The sequence below is a fragment of the Triturus cristatus genome, chromosome 11 (genome assembly GCF_964204655.1).
Source record: "Triturus cristatus chromosome 11, aTriCri1.1, whole genome shotgun sequence".
Lineage (NCBI taxonomy): Eukaryota > Metazoa > Chordata > Amphibia > Caudata > Salamandridae > Triturus > Triturus cristatus.
The window spans coordinates 268,171,622-268,193,997 of record NC_140594.1 but is presented as its reverse complement, the minus strand read 5'-3'; the positions used below and the strand labels follow the sequence as shown (position 1 = coordinate 268,193,997).

The window sequence follows — 22,376 nt, the reverse complement described above, 5'->3', positions numbered from 1 at the left end:
CTTCCACAGACACCATGCCCTGTGCTGTGTATAATCCCGTTTTGTACTAGCACTTTTACCTGGTGTCAAGGACAAACTCCTCCATGGATCCAGCTGCCCAACCAGCTGTGAAGAAGCTCCACCAGCTGGTCCCGTCTGACATATCCCAGGACTGTCGTGATACTCCTGTAACGAGCTATGAACAAGTGCATTATGTGAGCCCCCTGCACACCCCTCGCTAACCACCAGTCTTCATCTTTCTGTGTCTTATCCACAAACTCCCCCTCCTCTAAGGTTGCCTCGTCATAGTCCAGTTGCTCCTGGTCTGGCGTGCTATTGTTAGACTCCCTCATCCCTTGCCCTGCACCCTGCTCTGGCACCAATATCCAACTTGCCACTCATGCAGGTGCAGACGGCACAGTTAAGTGCGATGGGGTAGGGGCAGGTCAGGGTGGGGGGGAAGTCGACAGATGATGGGATGGTGAAAATTAAATAAAAAATCAATAAAATCACTTAACTTGCGCTTGCCGCATCAGGGACTGCAATCAAGACAGTAGACAGACTCTTCATAAATTGTTGGGCCCTTTCCCTTGACATGAGCGCTCTACTCTTCTTGCCCCTTCCCCTACTGTCACTCGCTGTACCCTGCCACCAACTGCCCTCCTCGTTCCACTGCATCTAGTGGCACCAACCTGCCATCAACCCCCTACTTTTTCTACGACCCACTCCCTCTAGCTCCTCAAAACTCTTCTTTTTCCCTTGCACAAATTCCTCCACCCCCAGCTGATGCCCTTTGGCAATCAGCTCATCCCTCCACTGTGCTTCCTTCATTTTGTCCCTGTCACCCAAAAGCTCCATTCGCTCTCTCTCCTCCCTTCTCCCAAGCAGCACTAGCTGCTCCAGTAAGCACTGCGTCCTGGGAGGAGCTTGCGTCCCACCCCAGCTGTCCCGGCCGGGCCTTGGCCCTGCACCCTTTTCCCTCCATAATTATGAGAACGGGCCCACGCTCTTGGTCTACCAGCACGTGAGCCACGCGCTACTTTTGGGCTGCTCTCCTGCTCACTGAGCAGCCCAGCCCACTCACCCGCACACCTCTACCTCAACACGGGGGCGAGCAAGCAAGTACCGCTGCCGCCACATTGCCTGCTGCACGCCTCACCACGTGTGCTATGACCCACGCACTTGGGGTCAATAAATTCATGCAGCCTGCCTGGGCCAACAAGAGCATGGCCTCCTGCACTACGTGATCCTGCATATGCGCAATCTACTACGGAGTGGTGTGCAGATGAGTGGGCTATGCTCGCTATAACAGGTAAACGACAATAAAAATTGTTCTAACTGCTACTGATGCAAATTGTCTTAACTGCTACTGATGGCCGCCGAGTCACCACAAAATGGTGACAGAGACTATAAAATGTCCGTTTATATGCTGGGCGATAAAGCCCATCACTGCCCAGTGTAGTAATCTAGTTCTTTAATAGTTTGAAACTCATGTGTAGAATGTTACTGCATCATTTAGAATGTATCTATATATTATGGAATTTAGAATGTGCAGGTTAGGATCCAGAGAGCTTAAGAGAGGATGCCAGCACCCTTTACTCCTCTTCTACTTAATTCCTAATAAACCAGATTTTCTACAATATCAGTTTCCTGCAGTTCACTACACCCAGCCCAAACAGAGCCCAAAAAAAGCTTGATACAGCCTGAGTTGCACCAAGGCCCAAACTCCCCGGGGGGCACACTACCCTGCAGTTGGCTGCCCCCCAAAGCCCAATGTGGATTACGATGGATGGGTGATCCAGAGACTTCCTCGACCGCACGGGCATGAGTCACTTCTTGGACTGACTCTCTGACCAACTCAGACATGGACATCGCGCCTCCTCTGTCTCAGCTGGTTTCCAGACACCCTCTTGGTTGTGAGACCCCGACTGTCGCAGAATCAATCTGAGAGGGCTAGAATGCTCGATCAGTGGAGGAAATTCCGCAGGTTGTATTGTGAAAAATTGTGCTCAGGATTGAAACCTGTGGTCACCCCGGATGATGGCACTGAACATCTCTCTCAACCTGACACTTTACCACTTCAGTTTGGAAGTTGTCGTTGTCTTCAGATTTCCAGGACAGATGAGTGTTGAGGCACCAGTGAACACCCTCCCTTACTTACTGTTGTCATTCTCCGCCTCGTTCCTGCATGCTTGCTATGTTATTGTGTCCTCTGCTCATTATTCCTTATTGACTACTATTGTTTTCTCCCTATCAGGATTACCTGCTAGTCACTGGGATTACCCCCCTGCTTATTTTTCTCTGCTGTTACAGGACATGCATTCTCCGGTTCTAAGGCTCACACATCCCTTACCTCACCCGCTATCCCATCAAGTCTAGTGCTTTTTGGGGCCCTGTCCTGTGCGCAGCCGCGGCCCGTGGAGGGTGTTCCGTGGGGCGGAAAGGCGGGGCGGGGGAGGGGCAGCGTGGGGGGTACTAAAAACCGGTATATGGATAATTGGAGGTAAGTAAACAATTAAATAAATAAAACGAATTTCGTAGCGCGAGCTGTATCGCAATTTGCGATGCAGGACGCGCTACAAACTTCGTTTTATTTATCTAATTGTTTACTTACCTCCAATTATCCATATACCGGTTTTTAGTACCCCCCCACGCTGCCCCTCCCACGCCCTGCCTTTCCGCCCCACGGAACACCCTCCACGGGCCGCGGCTGCCTGTGCGCATCATGTGTCCTTACACAAGTATGCTCCCCCCTCCTAATGTCTCCTATGTGAGGCAACAGGTCTACCTTGACTGTTCACATCCTATGGATTCCTTAGTTCTAGCCCCGTCTTGCAATTGCAGAGCTGGGGATCACCAATGGGAGTGCCCTTCGACGGCTCCCTTATCCCCCCCTCCTCACAACGTAGACCGTCATACACGATACGTCATAGAAGATACGTTGCTCCACCTCCCTTGTTTCAGAGCTCCCATTGTACATTATGACGATGGTGGTATCTTTTTTTCCCTGGCCACTGCGAGGACATTACAGCTTCTTGTAGCTCACAGAGTGGTCTTGACATGGCATTGACAGTTCTTTACACAGCATTTGCACTTATCCCTACCTAAGAATTCCTCCCCCATCTTGCTCAGGCCTTCATACAAATTGCTGCGCTTTTCGAACACTGCCTTAAAACTGACATTGTGTTTCACTCTTCACAGGGTTCATTCACAAAGGGCATCGCCTCCCTGTGCCACATATTTACTCACCACTCCTCTTTCTCTCCCTTGGTCCTACTTTTTCCCTAGGCTAGCGCCACAGGGTCGGGTGTCAACTTGCCCTCCTCCCACCTTTTTTCCTCTTGCCCCACTAGTTGGCTGCGCAGCTCAACACCTTTCGGTATGGCCTTTCGGCACCTAACTCTTGTTACACTCGGTGTGTCAGATACCCAATTACTCTTCCGCCAGAGCACAGGAACAGACTGCCGCAAGTTCCCAATCCCTCCTTCGGGTTTCTCTGCAACACGCACTTATTAGCATGTATGCTTTCGAAAGCCAAGGGGGGAAAGGGGATGGGACAGAGAAGAGACAGTCGCACCTCGTCTGATTCTTTCTTCAGCTTCAGACATCTTTCTTCTTTGTCTTCTTATGACTTATCACAGGAATGATGCTTACTGTAAGGGAATGACATTTATTAACCTTTTCTTTCACTCTAAAAACTAACCACTAATTATCTACTCTCTGGCTCAACCTACCCCGTCTTGGGTGTGACCTTTGCCTCTCTTCTTTTTTTATTGTTCTTGCTTTTCTAGCTTCGTGTGCTGTAACTACAATCGTGAAATGATTAATATTTTCTCTATCTTTCTTCTAATCTTTTTATATTTCTTTTCTTAAAAATAGTATCCTCACCGATGTTTTGCCACAGCCTGCAGTATACGGGGGATCTGGTGTATGGTAAGTTTTTATCTCTTCTATTTATATGTTTTTCTTGCTTCACCTTTACTTTCTTGCTACCTTTTTTTAATCTTATTAACTATGTACAAATAAGAAAAAAAGATAATGTTCTTTCAAAAATATTACAAGTAGTGCATACTGAATTTCCACTTTCTCTTGTAGCCTTCCTACTATGTTTTTTCTCTGCAATATCTTTTTAAGGCTTGTGTTGGCTCTAATCTTGAAAAACTGCGTAATGAAAATACACTCGCCCGCTTAGCGCTGGATTGAACTCGTGCTGACTCTGAATCTTGTATTTTAGCAGCGTTTATGGTTGGTGCATGCTCTCTTTTGATTTTTCCTTATGCGCGTCTTTTCTTTGACTAAAACTCCTCCCTCAAGCGCACGCCCAAAAAACACATCAAATACTCGGAACAGTCTTACTGGAATTTTCTCGATGCTCATAAGGTCTGGAACTCCTTCTATGGCAAGTATTGAAGCGCGTCGAAATCCTACTCCCTGACTAAACACTCGACGCTTCAATTCGGTGTCCTTCCTCTCGAACCTCATCAGATGAAGTGCGCCACAGCTCAGGCGCTGCACCTGGATCTTCACAATTTCTCTTAATTGCTAGAGCGCTAACCGGTTTCCTCAGCGTGTCACTCTTGGTGGCCATTTTAGGGATGAAGATGCTCTGCACTACTGCGCTTACCCATAATCCTTTAACATGGTATGTTTTGGCAGTCCTGAAAGTACCCTCCCTCAAAGTACTCTCTCTCATTTTGGGTTTGTTCGGAAACCTTCTATGAAACTCTCTGATCAATCGTGGAGCATGAACTTCTGAAGACAATTCCCATGATCTTTCCTCAGGTCCATAACCCTTCCATTGCAATAGATAGTACAGTCGCCCCTTATATATTTATTTATTTATTTAACTTGTATGGCGCAACAGCTACCCAAAAAGGGTTTCCCGGCGCCTGGACGAAGCTATTGAAAGGAGAAAAAATTATTGGTTGAAAAGCCAGGTTTTAAGGGCACAGCGAAAGTGGGAATAGAACGGTTCTCTGCGCAAGGCGAGAGGAATCGAGTTCCAAAGGGAAGGACCCAAAACGGAGAAGGATTTACCTCCCATTCTTGAGAGTTGGAAACGCGGCACATCAAATTTTTCAAGTGAGGAAGAGCGGAGAGAGCGGGTTGGAACATACTGACGTACAAGAATCTGTAAGTAGTCAGGTGCAAGGCCCCACTTGATTTTGTGCATAAAAGAGAGGGCTTTAAACTCAACACGCTTGTCAATGCGAAGCCAGTGCAGATCATGGAGAAGGGGGGAGATAGAAGTGCGTCTGGGAACTCCGCATAGGAGTCGAGCAGCGGAGTTTTGCACAAGTTGCAACCTACGGGATACCGCCTTGTTTGCACCTAGAAACAAAACATTACCATAGTCCAAGCGAGACGTAATAAGGGCATGGACTACGGTTTTTTGGGTGTCTTTTGGCAACATCCAGATAATTTTACGCAACCACTTCAGAATAGTGAAGCAAGTGGCCGACACTTTAGTGGCGTGATGGTGCATTTTCAAGGAGTCATCGATGAAGAATCCTAAGTTGCGGACATGGTCAACGGGACGGGGGAGAGGGCCCAATTCGTTCGGCCAGTGACGAGTACCCCAAAGATCTTTCTGCTTACCCAGAATAAGTACCTCCGTTTTATTAGCGTTAAGCTTTAGATAGTTGTTGTTCATCCAAGTCGCAATTTGACGTAGACCCGACTGGAGAACAGAAACAGAGGAGAGAGGATCAGATTTGGAGAGTGAGAAGATAATTTGGGAGTCATCAGCGTAGGTGAATAAAGATAGGCCAGCTTTGACAGCAATGTCCGCCAGAGGCCTAACATATAAATTAAAAAGCAAAGGACTTAAGATGGAGCCCTGAGGGACTCCAAATGGTGAGGAAAGGGAGTTAGAACTGTCCGATGCAGAAAACACTTGAAAGGTGCGATCAGTGAGAAAAGAGGATAGCCAGTCGAGAGCTGAACCACATACACCAAAGGATTTCAGAGTGTTAATTAGGATAGGGTGAGAGATAGTATCGAACGCAGCGCTCAGATCTAACAAAATGAGTGCTACTGTCTCACCAGAATCCAATAGGTGGCGCAATCTTTCAGTCACTCCTAAAAGTGTGGTTTCAGTCGAGAAACCAGCACGGAAACCAGATTGGGAAGAATGAAGGAGATTATTCGTATCCACAAATTTGACAAAGTGAGTGTGGATGTGTTTTTCTAACAATTTAGAAAAAATGGGAATGAGAGATATGGGACGGAAATTAGACAAAACTTTAGGATCGGCATCAGGCTTTTTTAACAAGGGGACAACCATGGAGTGCTTCCAGATTGGAGGAACAAGAGAAGATATAAGGGAAGAATTTAGAGCTTCCATGATCACCTCGAGATGGGCGGGATCGAGTTGTTTCATTATGGAAGCCGGTAAAGGGTCATTAGGAGAACCTGATTTAATGGTGCCAAGAGTGGAGATAAAAGTTTCCAATTGCAAGGGAGGCCAACAGGACAGTTTGGAGGAGGCATTGGAATGTTCATGGCGGGTATCGGACAAAATGGGAGAGGAACTTATGCAGTTAAGGGGTGAGTTAGCAATTTCAGAGTGGATAAGTTCAATTTTGTCGGAAAAGAATTTAGCAAGAGCATCACAAGATTGCTTATTAAGAGGCGGGGGTTTAGCTATGGTCTGAGCACCGGCCAGATTTTTCACTAAGCTAAACAAAGTCCTGGGGCGATTTGTGGCGGTATTGATGATGTTGCAAGTATAGGCAGCACGTGAGGATTTGCACAGATCATGATAGATTTTTAGAGAGTTTTTGTAAGCTACTTTCAGATCTGGGGCATAGTTTCGCCGCCATTTTCTTTCCAGTGCTTTGCATTTGGATTTTTCGATCCTTAGGTTATCAGTAAACCAAGGTGCCGGCGGATGGTGGTATATTAATTTCTTCTTGACAGGGGGAAGGCATGCTGCAACAGCATGAAACAACCAACTTTGGATAGTTTCAACATAAACAGGTGACTGCGTAGTAGCAGGAGGTGTAGTTTCCCTTAGCAGATTATTCAGAGCGTTGCTATCAACTTTTTTCCAGTCCCTGGTGAAGAACATAGACTGTGAGAGAACTGGGAGAAAAGTATCAGGGGCCTGAATTTGAAATTTCTGAAGAAAGTGATCCGACCAGAAAACTGGTAACGCAGCTTCACACACCATAGATGTGACGTTTGAAAAAATAGGATCTAGGAGATGGCCTGCTTTATGAGTGGGACCAGTATTACAAAGAGCCAGGTTCATAGCTAGAAGATCAGAAATAAGGTGGGAACAGGTAACATTAGCAGTATCTTCCAAATGGAGATTCAGATCACCAAGTAGTGAGAAATTGGAAGAGGTGAGAAGGAGAGAGGAGACCACACCGGGTAGAGAAGTCGACCACAGTGAGGTAGAGCCAGGAGGGTGGTAGAGCAAAAGTCCAGAAAAGGAGAAATTAGGAGTAAGTATAAGTGTATAACGTGCGGCTTCACAATTGGGAAGATTGACGGATTCTAAATTACATTGGAAAGCATGTTTATAGATGACAGCAATTCCCCCGCCCGGCCCAGTGGCTCGGTCCAATCTAGCAATAGCGTAATTGGACGGTAGAGCAATGGCTATATCTGGGCCAGAACTATTATGGAGCCAAGTCTCGGTTAACAAGAAAGAATCTGGGGAATCTTCCAAAAGGAGATCAAAGATGAAACTTTTGTGCTTGGGGAGAGAACGACAATTCAGGCTTAAGAAATAAAACCTAGGAGCAGTGTTATCAGGAATCATGGATGTGTGGACCCTAGACTCCAAGGAAAAGGACAAGGAGAAGGAGCAGTGAGCCCCCGAACAGGAGAGAAAGGGAGTATTGTCAACAGCGAGAGGAACACAGTCAGAAGAACAGATCGGGCGTAAGGCAAGAAGTTGTAATGAGGAATAAACTAATCTGGGAGAGACAGAGGAAGACGGAGGGGCAGGGGTTCTGGCCCCTGGCCCCGGTCGGCCGCGGACGGGCGCAGACGGGCTTGCCTTTGGCGCGCCTTTGGTGCGCCGCCGGCACGCCCGCTGCGCGCGTCCGCTGCGCGGATCGACAGGCATCACTGATAAAGCCTGCAGGATCACGTGTCAGCATAGACAAGGAGCCCCACCTCCCCGCAATAAACCAATGAGTGATCTTCCGCTATCTCCCTCCACAGCAAACGGGATAACCCGTGGTGGAACGGGGAGTGGGCGGGTCAGGAAGTAAGTGATTAAAAAAGTGTGAAAAAAGGCCGTAAAAACAAAGTAGCAGCAGAACTATTCAGAAACACTATTCAGAAACACGGTATGAGCATTTAGTTAAAAGAATAAAAGTTAAAAAGACGAGCGAGCAGAGCGCTACCTTCACAGCTCACGTCCGCTGGGTGGATCGACAGGCAACACTGATAAAGCCTGCAGGATCACGTGTCAGCATAGACAAGGAGCCCCACCTCCCCGCAATAAACCAATCAGTGATCTTCCGCTATCTCCCTCCACAGCAAACGGGATAACCCGTGGTGGAACGGGGAGTGGGCGGATCAAGAAGTAAGTGATTAAAAAAGTGTGCAAAAAGGCCGTAAAAACAAAGTAGCAGCAGAACTATTCAGAAACACTATTCAGAAACACGATATGAGCATTTAGTTAAAAGAATAAAAGTTAAAAAGACGAGCGAGCAGAGCGCTACCTTCACAGCTCACGTCCGCTGCGCGGATCGACAGGCATCACTGATAAAGCCTGCAGGATCACGTGTCAGCATAGACAAGGAGCCCCACCTCCCCGCAATAAACCAATCAATGATCTTCCGCTATCTCCCTCCACAGCAAACGGGATAACCCGTGGTGGAACGGGGAGTGGGCGGGTCAGGAAGTAAGTGATTAAAAAAGTGTGCAAAAAGGCCGTAAAAACAAAGTAGCAGCAGAACTATTCAGAAACACTATTCAGAAACACGGTATGAGCATTTAGTTAAAAGAATAAAAGTTAAAAAGACGAGCGAGCAGAGCGCTACCTTCACAGCTCACGCCCCTTCTGTACCCTTGCATCCAAAATCTGCTGTACCTCAAACTCTTCTCCCTTCTCAGTTTGGATTGGTTTTTGGGGCTTGCTTATTCATACATCTTTTGAAACGTTCTTTAACAAGGAGACATGAAATACTGGATGAACTCGTAAACCCTTAGGTAATTTCAACTGAAAATTTAGGGCACTCAATTTTTTCTCAATTAAGTAGGGCCCTATAAATCTCGGCTGCAGCTTTCTAATTCCTTTTAGTCTAAGATTTTTTGTGTTCAACCAAACCTTATCTCCTACAAGTAACTCTGGCTCTTTTCTTCGTTTCTTATCTGCAAAATGTTTATAACTAACCTTTGCCTTGTTTAAATTTTCTGTGGCTAAACTGTGCACTCGTGCCATGTGTTCTACTAGGTCAGTAACTGCAGGTACATCTACCTCTTGAAAACTTAATGACTGGTGAGGGTGTCTACCGGTGTTTAAATAAAAGGGGGAATGGCCAGTGGAAGCGTGTTTCGTATTGTTATGCGCAAACTCCGCCGCCCACAGGTAATCCGGCCAATCTCCCTCTTGATCCAACAGACACAATCTAAGGTACTGTTCTAATTCTTGATTAGTTCGCTCTGTTTGACCATCAGTCTCGGGATGATAACTTGTTGTGTACCTAGTCTCTATATTCAATTTCCTAGTAAAGGCCTTCCAAAAATGTGACAAGAATTGGGAGCCCCTATCTGATATTAAGATCTTGGGAATTCCATGTGCTCGAACTACACTTTGACTGAAAATACATGCCAGAGTCTTAGCTGTGGGAATCCCCTTCAAGGGTACGAAATGGGCCCTCTTGGTGAAAGCATCTACACATACCAAAATGGTGTCATATCCTTGACTCGATGGTAAATCGACTATTAGATCTAACGTAACAGTATGCCAAGGGTAGGGTGGGGTAGGTAAAGGTTTCAATAACCCTTTTGGAGCCAATCTCTCTGGCTTTCACCATGCGCAAATCTCACATGTGGTTACATACTGACGCACATCTTTAATCATGCCCGGCCACCAAAAACGTCGTCTCACCAATTCTTCTGTCTTTGAGATGCCTTTATGGCCAGCCAGTATACTATCATGACTTTCTCTTAAGGCCTTTTGTTGCATTTCAACTGTTTGCAAATAGAGAGCTCCATCATGAAACGGCAAACCTGAGCGAATTTCTCGTCTCGAATCTTCTTCTGCCCACTTCCTCATTTCTTCCAAAGTCTTGGAGTTCTGACTTCTGTCTTCCTGTGACTCTTGCAAAACAGCTCCTATCACTTTTTCCGTTGGTATGATCTTCTGACTCTTGACCTCTTCCGAAATCCCATCTGTACCCAGTCTGGACAAGGCATCTGCCTTACCATTCTGTGAACCTGGTCGATAAGTTATTACAAGTCATAGTCTGCGAAGTACAACGACCAACGTAATTGTCTTGGTGTTAATGTTCTGGCTGACTTCAAAAATTTTACATTTCTATGATCTGTATAGACGGTGACCACATGTCTTGCACCCATCAAATAGTGTCTCCATTCTTTAAATGCATCCTTAATGGCTAATAACTCTTTTTCAGTGATTGTATAGTTGGCTTCTGCCGCAGTTATCTTCCTAGAACGAAATGCCACTGGGTGCAGTTGCCCTGTAGTTTTATGTCTTTGAGACAACACGCCTCCCAATGCCAGATTGGAGGCGTCCGTTTCCACATAAAAAGGTTCAGACGGATCTGGATGCAACAATATGGGCGCAGTTGTGAAATCTTTCTTCAGCTGAGTGAATGCCTCTTCGGCTTCCTTGGACCACTCAAATCGAACTCCTTTCTTCAATAGTTTCGTTATGGGAATTAACTTCTTAGAGAAATTTTGAATAAATCTCCTGTAGAAATTAGCAAATCCAATGAAGCTTTGAATTTCTTTCACTGATTGAGGGGACTCCCAGTCAACCACTGCATTGATTTTATTCTTATCCATGGTTATTCCGTCGGGTGAAAGCACAAAGCCCAGGAATTCCACGGTTGTGACTTGAAACGCACATTTCTCCAACTTCACAAACAAATTATTTTCTCGCAGTTTCTGCAAAACCTTCTTAACATGTTCTTCATGTTCTTCTACGGAATCAGAATAAATTAGGATGTCATCAATATATACAATTGTGTTTCGATCAATGCATTCCTTCAACACGTCGTTGATAAAATGTTGAAAGGCGGCTGGGGCATTACATAACCCATATGGCATTACTTGGTATTCATAAAGCCCATGCTTGGTTCTAAAGGCAGTTTTCCACTCATCACCTTCTCGAATTCGAACAAGATGATATGCCCCTCTCAATTCCAATTTGGTGTAGACCTTTGCTCCTTTCACCTGATCCAACAGCACAGATATTAAGGGCAAAGGATATCGATTTTTAATGGTTATTCGGTTGATTGCCCTATAATCTATGCATGTCCTCAATTCTCCGCTCTTCTTCGGGATAAAAAAGAGTGGTGAAGATACTGGGGATTGGGACGGTCTAATGAATCCATTTTCTAAGTACTTTTGTATGTATTTCTTCAAATGTTCATCTTCTCGCTCGGTCAAGGCATAAATTCTACTGCATGGAATATTGGATCCTGGTTCCAATTCTATTTTACAATCATATTCTCTATGCGGAGGAAGACTTTCAGCCTCCACCTCATTAAAGACGTCTTGGAATTCAAGATACGGCTCAGGAAGTTTTGTAGTATTTATCACACAAATGGTAGTCTCCTTTTCACTTAAATGATACGCTGGCCTTTTCTCTTGTACCTTCGTACAACCTCCTCGACAATTCTCCATACAATATTTTGAGTCAAGAGTTATGGATCGAGCTGCCCAATCAATGGTAGGGTCGTGTTCTGTGAGCCATGGTAATCCTAGTATCAATTGGAATTGTGGAGCATCAATTAAGTTGAATTGCAATGTTTCAAGGTGTTCATCTTCCGATTCCAATTCCACCGGCTCAGTATGACTCACTATGGGTCCTGATGAGAGATTGGTCCCATCTACTGCTCGAACAGCTTCACTTCTTTCCTTCTTGATAGCCCCAAGCCCGATCTTATCAGCGAACTTGAGATCACAAAAATTGCCCGTAGCTCCTGAATCGATCATAACTGATACCAATTTCAATGTCTTTTCTCTGAACCGCAAGGTCATCATCAAAACCAAATGTGGAGAAGCAGATTGTAAAGTATTCGCCAAGGTGTGCAAGTCTGGAGCTGTCTTAGAGTCTGCAACCACCAGTCCAACTCCATTCAATGGTGGTGCGAGGCGCTTTCCGACGGTGTTTGCTTGGGTTTCTTAGGACAATTCCGAACAAAATGCCCACTCCCTCCACAATAAAGGCATTGCTTGTTTACTCTTCGTCTTTCTTTTTCTTCTTTAGTAAGTGGCCCTCGAACTGCTCCAATTTGCATGGGTTCACTTCCACGAGCTGAATCTAACTCTTTACTACCCTCAGTCCTTGCTCGATCAAACCTTGGCACACTGGGTCGATAATCTCTATTTCTCTCACCTCTTCTTTCACCTTGACGAAAGTCAATTTCTAAAACTAGGTCAATTAACGCTGAGATCTCAGTGGGTCTATTGGGCACTTGTGCCAAGGCATCTTTTAATTCGTCTTTTAAGCCTCGATAGAAGACAGCTGCTTGTTTGTTCTCCGGCCATTCCGTCTCTACTACCAATTTATTAAATTGGGCCAAATAAGGAATTAGATCGCAACTGCCCTGTTTAATTTCTAGTAACTCGTTATCTGTTGCTTGAGAGACCCTCCGTCTATCAAATATTCGCAGAAATTCTTTTTTGAACTCGTCCAGATCATACAATATAGGATCATTTCTGGTCACCAAAGGCATAGACCAAGATGCTGCGTCACCACTTAAATATGATAGAATAAATGCTACTCGAGATTGCGCACCGGGGAATACCGCCGGACGACACATAAAATGCAAAGTACATTGTGTCAGAAACACTTGAGCTTTCTGTGGGTCTCCATTAAAACGCTCAGGTGGTGCCAGAGGAATAACTGGGGAGAGTGAATGGATAACTTGTGGTGCAATCTTAGGTTGTGATACAGATGCATCACTAGGATTCCCTTCAGAAGTGGCAGCAAATTTTAAATTAGGACTGGATACTAAACTACTGTCAAGAATTCCTGTCATACAAGGGAAACACGCCCTTATGTAAACAGGAGAGCTGTTACATAACTCAAGGAAAACACGCCCTTATGTAAACAGGAGAGCTGTTACATAACTCAAGGGAAACACGCCCTTATGTAAACAGGAGAGCTGTTACATAACTCAAGGGAAACACGCCCTTATGTAAACAGGAGAGCTGTTACATAACTCAAGGAAAACACGCCCTATAAAGGGAGGAACCGGGAGGTACAAGGCTGTCGGATATTGTGTTTACACCGACGTACCTGCTTCGTGAAGAGCAGTGTTCCGGAGTGGTGCTCCAGTAAGGCAAGAACGGAGGTAGGTCGAGTCGTTACTCCCTGGGCCGTGTCTTGCCCCATCGTCACCTGTGAAGGACCCGGAAGCTCTACCGGTCAACCATTGAGCTTCGCTTTTTGACTCGGCTGAGTCCAAGCGCAGTGGCGCTTTTGCTGGTTGGAGTCGTAACTCCCAGCCCGACCAGAGACACAGGGACTGCCAGCTGTAACGCACACCAGGAGGTGTTTGCCGCGTTACAGACTCGGAAGTCCACAGGATCGATCGAGCGGCTGCTCTCGGTTCAGTCTTCTTGCTTGTGATTGGGGTATCGGTGACGCATCACCAGGAGGTGACTCCGCGTCCCGGTGCAGTCTGAGGAAGAGGTTGAGCGGCTGCTCCCTTCAGGTAGAGACCCCGGCTGGGTGTTTCCCTGACTCCTCGATTCTCCCCAACACTCTTCGTGCCCCTCACAGCCTACCGATTGGCATTGTCGGCCATTTCATTTCTGCCCTCTGTTGGCATACGCCGGGATCGGCGTATATGCAGAGGACGGTTAGGACCATCCGTGCTGTGGGCTGGTAACGTACTTAGCCTGGAGGATTCCAGTGACTATAACTTTTGTTTGTTCTTTGTATTTTATTTGCCTTCATTAAAAGAACTAACCCTTCACAAGTGGTTGCGTCCTCATTGTCGTGTCTGTTAAACGATCCTGAGACGTTCAGGGCGTTACAACTACTCACTTTTTGGGTCAATTCCGTTGTTTCTTTTTTAAGCTCCCTATTCTCTTCTCTGACTGTGATTAATTCCCTTTGTATTCCTTCCAATATTTCTCCGAGCTTCTTTAAATACAAACCTTCCGTCATTCTGTTCAGGTGCTAATTTAACGTGGGCACTTCATCCTGTCAGATACCCAATTACTCTTCCGCCACAGCACAGGAACAGAATGCCGCAAGTTCCCAATGCCTCCTTCGGGTTTCTCTGCAACACGCACTTAATAGCATATATGCTTACGAAAGCCAAGGGGGGAAAGGGGATGGGACAGAGAAGAGACAGTCGCACCCCGTCTGATTCTTTCTTCAGCATCAGACTTCTTTCTTCTTTGTCTTCTTATGACTTATCACGGGAATGATGCTTACTGTAAGGGAATGACATTTATTAACCTTTTCTTTCACTCTAAAAATTAACCACTAATTATCTACTCTCTTGCTCCACCTACCCCGTCTTGGGTGTGACCTTTGCCTCTCTTCTTTTTTGATTGTTCTTGCTTTTCTAGCTTCGTGTGCTGTAACTACAATCGTGAAATGATTCATATTTTCTCTATCTTTCTTCTAATCTTTTTATATTTCTTTTCTTAAAAATGGTATCCTCACCAATGTTTTGCCACAGCCTGCAGTATACGGGGGATCTGGTGTATGGTAAGCTTTTATCTCTTCTATTTATATGTTTTTCTTGCTTCACCTTTACTTTCTTGCTAACTTTTTGTTTATCTTATTAACTATGTACAAATAAGAAAAAAAGATAATGTTCTTTCAAAAATATTACAGGTAGTGCTTGCTGAATTTCCACTTTCTCTTGTAGTCTTCCTACTATGTTTTTTCTCCGCAATATCTTTTTAAGGCTTGTGTTGGCTCTAATCTTGAAGAACTGCGTAATGAAAATACACTCGCCCACTTAGCGCTGCACTGAACTCGTGCTGACTCTGAATTTTGTATTTTAGCAGCGTTTACGGTTGGCGCATGCTCTACTTTGATTTTTCCTTATGCGCGTCTTTTCTTTGACTAAAACTCCTCCCTCAAGCGCATACCCAAAAAACACATCAAATACTCGGAACAGTCTTACTGGAATTTTCTCGATGCTCATAAGGTCTGGAACTCCTCCTACGGCAAGTATTGAAGCGCGTCGAAATCCTACTCCCTGACTAAACACTCGACGCTTTAATTCGGTGTCCTTCCTCTCGAACCTCTTCAGGTGAAGTGCGCCACAGCTCAGGTGCTGCACCTGGATCTTCACAATTTCTCTTAAACGCTAGAGCGCTAACCGGTTTCCTCAGCGTGTGACTCTTGGTGGCCATCCTTTAACATGGTATGTTTTGGCAGTCCTGACACGGTGTTAACGGGCTAACATCTTATATCTAGCATAAAAAGATCTTTCATACTTGGCCTGTAAAACAACTAACATTTCCATCATGCAGGAGAGGTACTTTTCTGCGAAGGAAGCAGTGAAACATAAGAGGGATTAGGGCTGAAAGTTATAAATAGCTGCCGGGCTCCCACTGGACCCACGATTGCACACTCCTTTGATGTTGCATCCGGTTCCAAGAAATGCAGAGTGGCTCTTCTTATTCATAAATATCTCTCCTGTAAAGTCCACCAAACCTGGATAGACGAGGTGGGTCCGTATGTGTTTTCCAAGCTCAGGATTGGTACTAAAGTGATTAGAGTGTGCTCTATATTTTCTCCTAGAGGTCCTAAGCCTACTTTTTTCTCCCGTCACAATAGACCCATTACAGAGCTTCATATGTCTCACATAATCATGGAATGCTACTGGAATCTGGCACTGTATGCCATTTTGGACCATATGGTTTGCATTGATACACATAACAAAGACAGGGCTCTCCTATGTCACATTGGTGGTGATCATGGTCTGTTAGACAATTTTCGTCTCCTCCACCCATCTGAGAAGAGAGGATTCTCCTTTCTCCCAGTGGTCAATAGCACCGAGACCCGAGTGTACTACTGCCTCATCTCTGACCTAATGCCCCCAACGGTACTGGATTGCACCATTCTAGCAGATTCTCTGTCAGATCGCACCCCATTCCTCTTAGACATTGACTGGAACCTCCAGAAACCAATCCAATAACCCTGGTACTTTAACGCAGTGAGCCTAAACATCCACATGTCTACTTACCTTTCAGAAAATAAAGGTTCTGTGTAATCAGCCCAAATCTTATGGGTGCAGGTCAAGGCCATCCTCCAGTGTCAATTGGTGAAGAAATTTAGAGAGCAGCAGCAGGTGGCCCTGGAGCGTGATATCAACATCCACAATTGGACATAAACGAAGAGGTCCTCCCCTGAGACCAGACACATACTACAGAAAGCCAAAATGGATTTTAACTCCCTCTACATATATCAGGCTGAATTTATGCATAAGTTAATGGCCCACAATTATGAGCTGGGGGAAAAGGCAAGGAGACTTCTAGCTACTTAATTTAGTCAATGGGAGGCTGCAATGGCTATGCCGGCCATTAGAGACGAGTTGGAGAGCACGCTCCGATCCACACAGAGTGTTGCCGACGCCTTTGGGGCCTACTATGCCAAGCTATTCAGCTCTGAATTAGAGGGTGGGGACGATCAAGAGGAAATCTTTGACAGCCTGCCTCTATCCCACCTGAATGACAAGGGTAAGGTGCTCCTGGAGAGAGAAATCTCCAAGAATGAAATTGTGTAAGACATTTCTCGTCTGTTGTATAATAAGGCTCTGGGAATCTATTGGTTCCCAGGTGAATTTTACTGCTGGCTTAAAGAGGAGACAGTGGATCAACTTTATGCTGTCTTTTAAGAGGCAGAACACACTGGGCACTTGTCGCACATGTCCAACAAAACTGTAATTACTGTACTCCTGAAACCGGGTAGGAGTATGCAGCTTCCACCCAATATCTCTCCTGAATACAGGATTTAAAATACTGGCCAGAGTCTTGGTGTCTCACCTCAAACAAGCTATTCACACCCTGATCTATCACTCTGAGGTGGGATTTGTTCCAGGAATATCATTCTCTGATCACCTCCTCTCCTGGGCCCATCTCCTGTGGATATCCAAGGACTCACAGGAGAGCGCCCTGGCCCTCTCGCACAATGCCAAAAAGACATTTGATCGTATTGAATGAAACTGTATGTTTTTGTACCTTGTGGCGATTGGAACTAGAGAAACATTTCATTTTGAAAGTCTGGTGGTTATGCACCACGCCCACTGCACGGGTGCATTGTGGTAGCTTTACATCTGCTCCTTTCCCAGTATGCAAGGTTTCTTGACAGGGTTGCCCCCGTTCACCATTACTCTTCCTACTCACACTGGAATCCCTGGCCATTGCAATCCACCAATCCACGTGGATTGTAGTTATCCCTACCCTAGTTGGGCCATCAAATCTATTGATGTATGCCAATAATAGTTTGCTCACACTCACTGCCCTTGACAGCCCACCCCTAGCTCTGTTGTCCCTTATTGTGGACTTCGCTGACATTTCAGGTCATAACATGAACTGAGATAAGAGCAACGCCTTGCCTATGTCATGGGTCACGACTAGAGCAGCCATAGATGACAACCCATTTCAGTGGAATCCACAACGGCTTAAGTTCCTAGGTATCCTTATTACCAGATGCCTGGAAGGGATGGTTTCTGTTAACCTAGACCTACTCATCACTAAAGCGAATTGGAACCACCTTAACATATCTATGGGGGGCGTCTGCAAGGGGTGAAAAGGGTGGCTGTACCACCTTTTAGCTATGTGCTGGGCATGTTGCACATTCTAGTTCAGACTCCTGTCCATCGCTCATTTGACAAAGAGATCTTTTGTTTAGGGCAACATGTGACCATGCCTAAAAGTCCCTAAGCTGAATGGCAGAGTGGGGGGCTAAGACTGCCCTACATTGCACACTGCTACACAGCTCTAGACCTTGCTCATCTGTCCTTTATGTGGCCTAAGATGACCAACCTCCCTTTTGAAGTTAGAAGCGAGAGATCCCAAGACTCTTGGTATAAAATGGGCTTATGCAATGAATCCAGCATAAACCATATGCCATTAGTTGTTTGTGGTATATTTCAACCTAAATTGCGTGGATTCGTATAAGTTGACTTTACATTGAAGCAAATCAAGAACATAATTACTTGGAGCAGTTATTGAGATCCTGGTGGATGGTCCATCAGCCTGCCAGGATGTCAGAAGCCATTGCCTCTACGACCCTGGAGAGAACATCCCCCTTACTGAGAAATCCTCACCTGCTTTTGTGGGGATTTCTGTGATGGGAAGGGGACCACCACCAATGTGAGAGCTCCCTTCACAGCACTGAAGATTTGCAGAGCAGGTGCTATGTTTAAAGCAAAATCAAATGGGTGTGCGGGTCAGCTCGTCCACTGGATTCCAATTAGAAACAGTGGTACAAATGTTTGGTCATTGGGACATTTTCACATGACCAAAGATTTGTACCACTGTCTCTAATTGGGATCCAGTGAGTGAGTGGAACTGCAAGCTCGTGTGATTTTGACGCTATACTCCTGGAAAAGCTGGACTGCATCCAACTCCTCTAATTCTCCTATTTTTGGTGGTGATGTAGCACCTCCTCGGTAAACTTTTTGCATTCAGAAAATAAACTCCTAAGGCTAGAATTTGTTTTCGCAATGCAAAAAAAAAAGAAAATGATTTGCCCCAATGTATGGACTTTATTTTCCTGCATGCGGGAGCTGTTTTACTTTTTCGCTGCCTGTGCCCACCATGTCTGGCGTGGTAGAGGGGTATGGAAAAATGAGTAAGAGTCGGCCCGCCACTAGTAGTGTGCAACGACCGTCAATGTGACCTGTCAGCCCTTTGGCAGTTGGCCGGCTAGTTAAAGAGCTATATCGGCCAAGCCATTGGAGGCTCTGCCATTGTAAGCACATCACTTCCTTTGACTCTAAAAGCAGCAGGGGGAACCATGACTTTGGGTGGGTGAAAACACTGCAGATTTACACCTGTGCTCCCGCCCCACATTGATCTGAATAAGGCCCCGGATCATTAGACTCTACTCTTGGGTCCTGTAAATTGGTTACTGGAGCTATTAACAAAGCTGAGAGCAGAAACCAACCAAGCGCATTCTCTGGCAATGAGGAACTGCTCTACGTTGTAACTCACAGTGTTGCCTTAGCAGAAACTGTCAGCATCACCTATGTGTGCCAGTGGACCTGAAATTCAAAGTAAAAATGAACTTCTTTCAAAAAGCTGGGCCACTGGAGCAATTGTATGTGGTTGTGATGTGATGAATGGGAATTCATGGAAATATAAAACCGGAGAAATCACATTGGAGGAAATCAAATCATGGAAAACCAATTTTAAGGAAGGAGAATTTTTAGTAAATACACAATCATTGAAAAATTAAAGGAACCCTTTTAAAGGAAATATCAAATTATGTAGAACAATGTTAAAACTGGGAAGGGTAGTGGGGGATTTTGAGGTTCTGGGATGTTTGATGAGGGGTTTTAGGTGTGATATATGGGTGAAGTTCAGGTGTAGAAAGGGCTTTTTAGAATTCAAGAATGTGTGAGTTTAGGGGTGGTGAAGGGTTTTTAGGCCTCATGAATTAGTGGGGATAAGAGGTGGTGAGGGTTTTTTAGGGACCAATGAAGGGTGGAATATAGGGGTGTTGTGTATTTTTTTTTAGAGTTCACGGATGGACAGAGTTTAGGGCTTGTGAGGGGTTTTTAAGGTTCATTGATGAATAGAATTTAGTAATGGTGAGGGTTTTATAGGGTTCAGTTATGGCCAGCGTTTAGGGGTGGTGAGGGTTTTTAGGGGTTGGAGGCAGGCAGACTTTCAGGGCCGAAAGAGTTTTATGATTTACAATAGATAGAATTCAGGCATGGTGAGGGGCTTTTAGACTGCAAAAATGGATCATGTTTAGTGGTTGTTAGAGGTTCAGTGATGGATAATGTTTAGAGGAGGTGAGGGGTCAATGAATTATCAGTGTCCGAAATAATTGACAAAGTAAACGATATACAACCAAAGTAACGTCACCTGAAGTAAAGCACTGAAATAAATACCTCAGGCAAAAATGTTTCTGAAAGTAAGACCTGCTATTTACACCTTTAAAAATAAACATGCACAAGCCAGTTTTTAAATGTCCCAATGGAACTAGCACGGGCTGGCAAATTCTTTACTGAAGCCGGAAGGCTCTTGCGCGATGCTCGCCTACCGACGGGGATGGATACTTGAAACTTTTAGCACTATCCTGAGAATGATCTCGATGGATATGGCTTCACAATCTAGTTTTGTCATGTAAAATTCGTTTTTACATTTGAGCACCTCGCACTTTACTGCTATGCATGTTTACAGAGCATTTCTGCACCAGCAGGTGGCATTTTAATAAACAGTTTTTAGAATTTGGCTACCTTAGTGTACAGTTTTTAGAATTTGGTTACTTGTACCTTGTAAATATCGCAGGCTTTTAAATCACCTAGGCTTGGCACATGGCACTTCATTGTACGGCCCCCCAATCTTGATTATTGATCAGTTTGTACGTCAGGGCACTTTGCACTTTATGGCTCTGCATATTTCAGAGTGTTTTTGCAATAGTATGCGGCGCTTTAGTTAATAGTTTTTAGAATTTGGCTTCCTGTACCTTGCATATTTTAAAATTTCCTTGGCTTTGGCATGTGCACCTCAGTGAACCGTCCTCAAATTTCGATTAGTTAGCTTTTAATATTTGATTGCCCATTTACCATCTAGCACTCCCCTTCATCCTTTGACTTTGGATATGGGTTTAAAAGGGTAGAGGGCAAAAGGAGATTGCGCCCATTGCTGTTTTGGCAAAAGACACACAATTGATGGACAGAATGCTGAACAAATCAAAACATTCACCCCCAGTCAAGAGATCTGGGTTAAATCCATCATTCTTTTGCTTACCATGCCACCCCAGTTTAGACCAGGCCATATGCAAATCAGTCTTGACCCTGTGCCTCATGAGAACAGTCCAGCCCGAACTGCCAAGCCAGGTCCTCCCTGGACCGGAAACAAGCATCCTAGGACCGGTTTCGGGGTTTCACCTCTTTTCAGCCAGGATAGCTTGATTCCAGTGGCACAGTGAGCCCGGGACCCACGTCTGGACATACCTGGCGCACTTAGGGCGAGAAAGCAAAAGACACAAAATTGATGGACAGAATGCTGAACAAATCAAAATATTCACCCCCAGTCAAGAGATCTGGGTTAAATCCATCATTCTTTTGCTTACCATGCCACTCTAGTTTAGACCTGGCCATATGCAAATCAGTCTTGACCCTGTGCCTCATGGGAACAGTCCAGCCCGAATTGCCAAGCCAGGTCCTCCCTGCACCGGAAACAAGCATCCTAGAACCGGTTTCGGGGTTTCACCCCTCTTCAGCCAGCATAGCTTGATTCCAGTGGCACAATGAGCCCGGGACCCATGTCTGGGCATACCCGGCGCACTTAGGGCGAGAAAGCAAAAGCACACAATTGATGGACAAAATGCTGAACAAATCAAAACATTCACCCCAGTCAAGAGATCTGGGTTAAATCCATCATTATTTTGCTCACCATGCCACCCCAGTTTAGACCTGGCCATATGCAATTCAGTCTTGACCCTGTGCCTCATGGGAACAGTCCAGCCCGAACTGTCAAGCCAGGTCCTCCGTGGACCGGAAACAAGCATCCTAGGACCGGTTTCGGGGTTTCACCTCTCTTCAGGCAGGATAGCTTGATTCCAGTGGCACAGTGAGCCCGGGACACACGTCTGGGCCTACCCGGCGCACTTAGGGCGAGAAAGCAAAAGACACACAATTGACGGACAAAATGCTGAACAAATCAAAACATTCACCCCCAGTCAAGAGATCTGGGTTAAATCCATCATTCTTTTGCTCACCATGCCACCCCAGTTTAGACCTGGCCATATGCAAATCAGTCTGGACCCTGTGCCTCATGGGAACAGTCCAGCCCGAACTGCCAAGCCAGGTCCTCCCTGGACCGGAAAACAAGCATCCTAGGACCAGTTTCGGGGTTTCACCCCTCTTCAGGCAGGATAGCTTGATTCCAGTGGCACAGTGAGCCCGGGACCCATGTCTGGGCATACCTGGCACACTTAGGGCAAGAAAGCAAAAGACACACAATTGATGGACAGAATGTTGAACAAATCAAAACATTCACCCCCAGTCAAGAGATCTGGGTTA

At 45.5% G+C, this 22,376-nt stretch overlaps 1 protein-coding gene across 4 annotated transcripts in view; it reads left to right on the top strand.

Moving 5' to 3' along the window:
• The window catches only part of LOC146783989 (uncharacterized), a 469,916-nt gene that overhangs the window by 412,655 nt on the left and 34,885 nt on the right, over window positions 1–22,376 (top strand). For 3 of the 4 annotated variants that reach the window (XM_085636429.1, XM_085636427.1, XM_085636428.1), the window contains 2 exons: window positions 3,859–3,912; window positions 14,838–14,866. In XM_085636429.1, the coding sequence (XP_085492555.1) occupies window positions 3,870–3,912; window positions 14,838–14,866 (72 nt within the window). In that variant the 5' untranslated portion in view covers window positions 3,859–3,869. The remainder of the gene's footprint in view (window positions 1–3,858; window positions 3,913–14,837; window positions 14,867–22,376) is intronic. The other variant, XM_085636426.1, reaches the window with a different exon arrangement.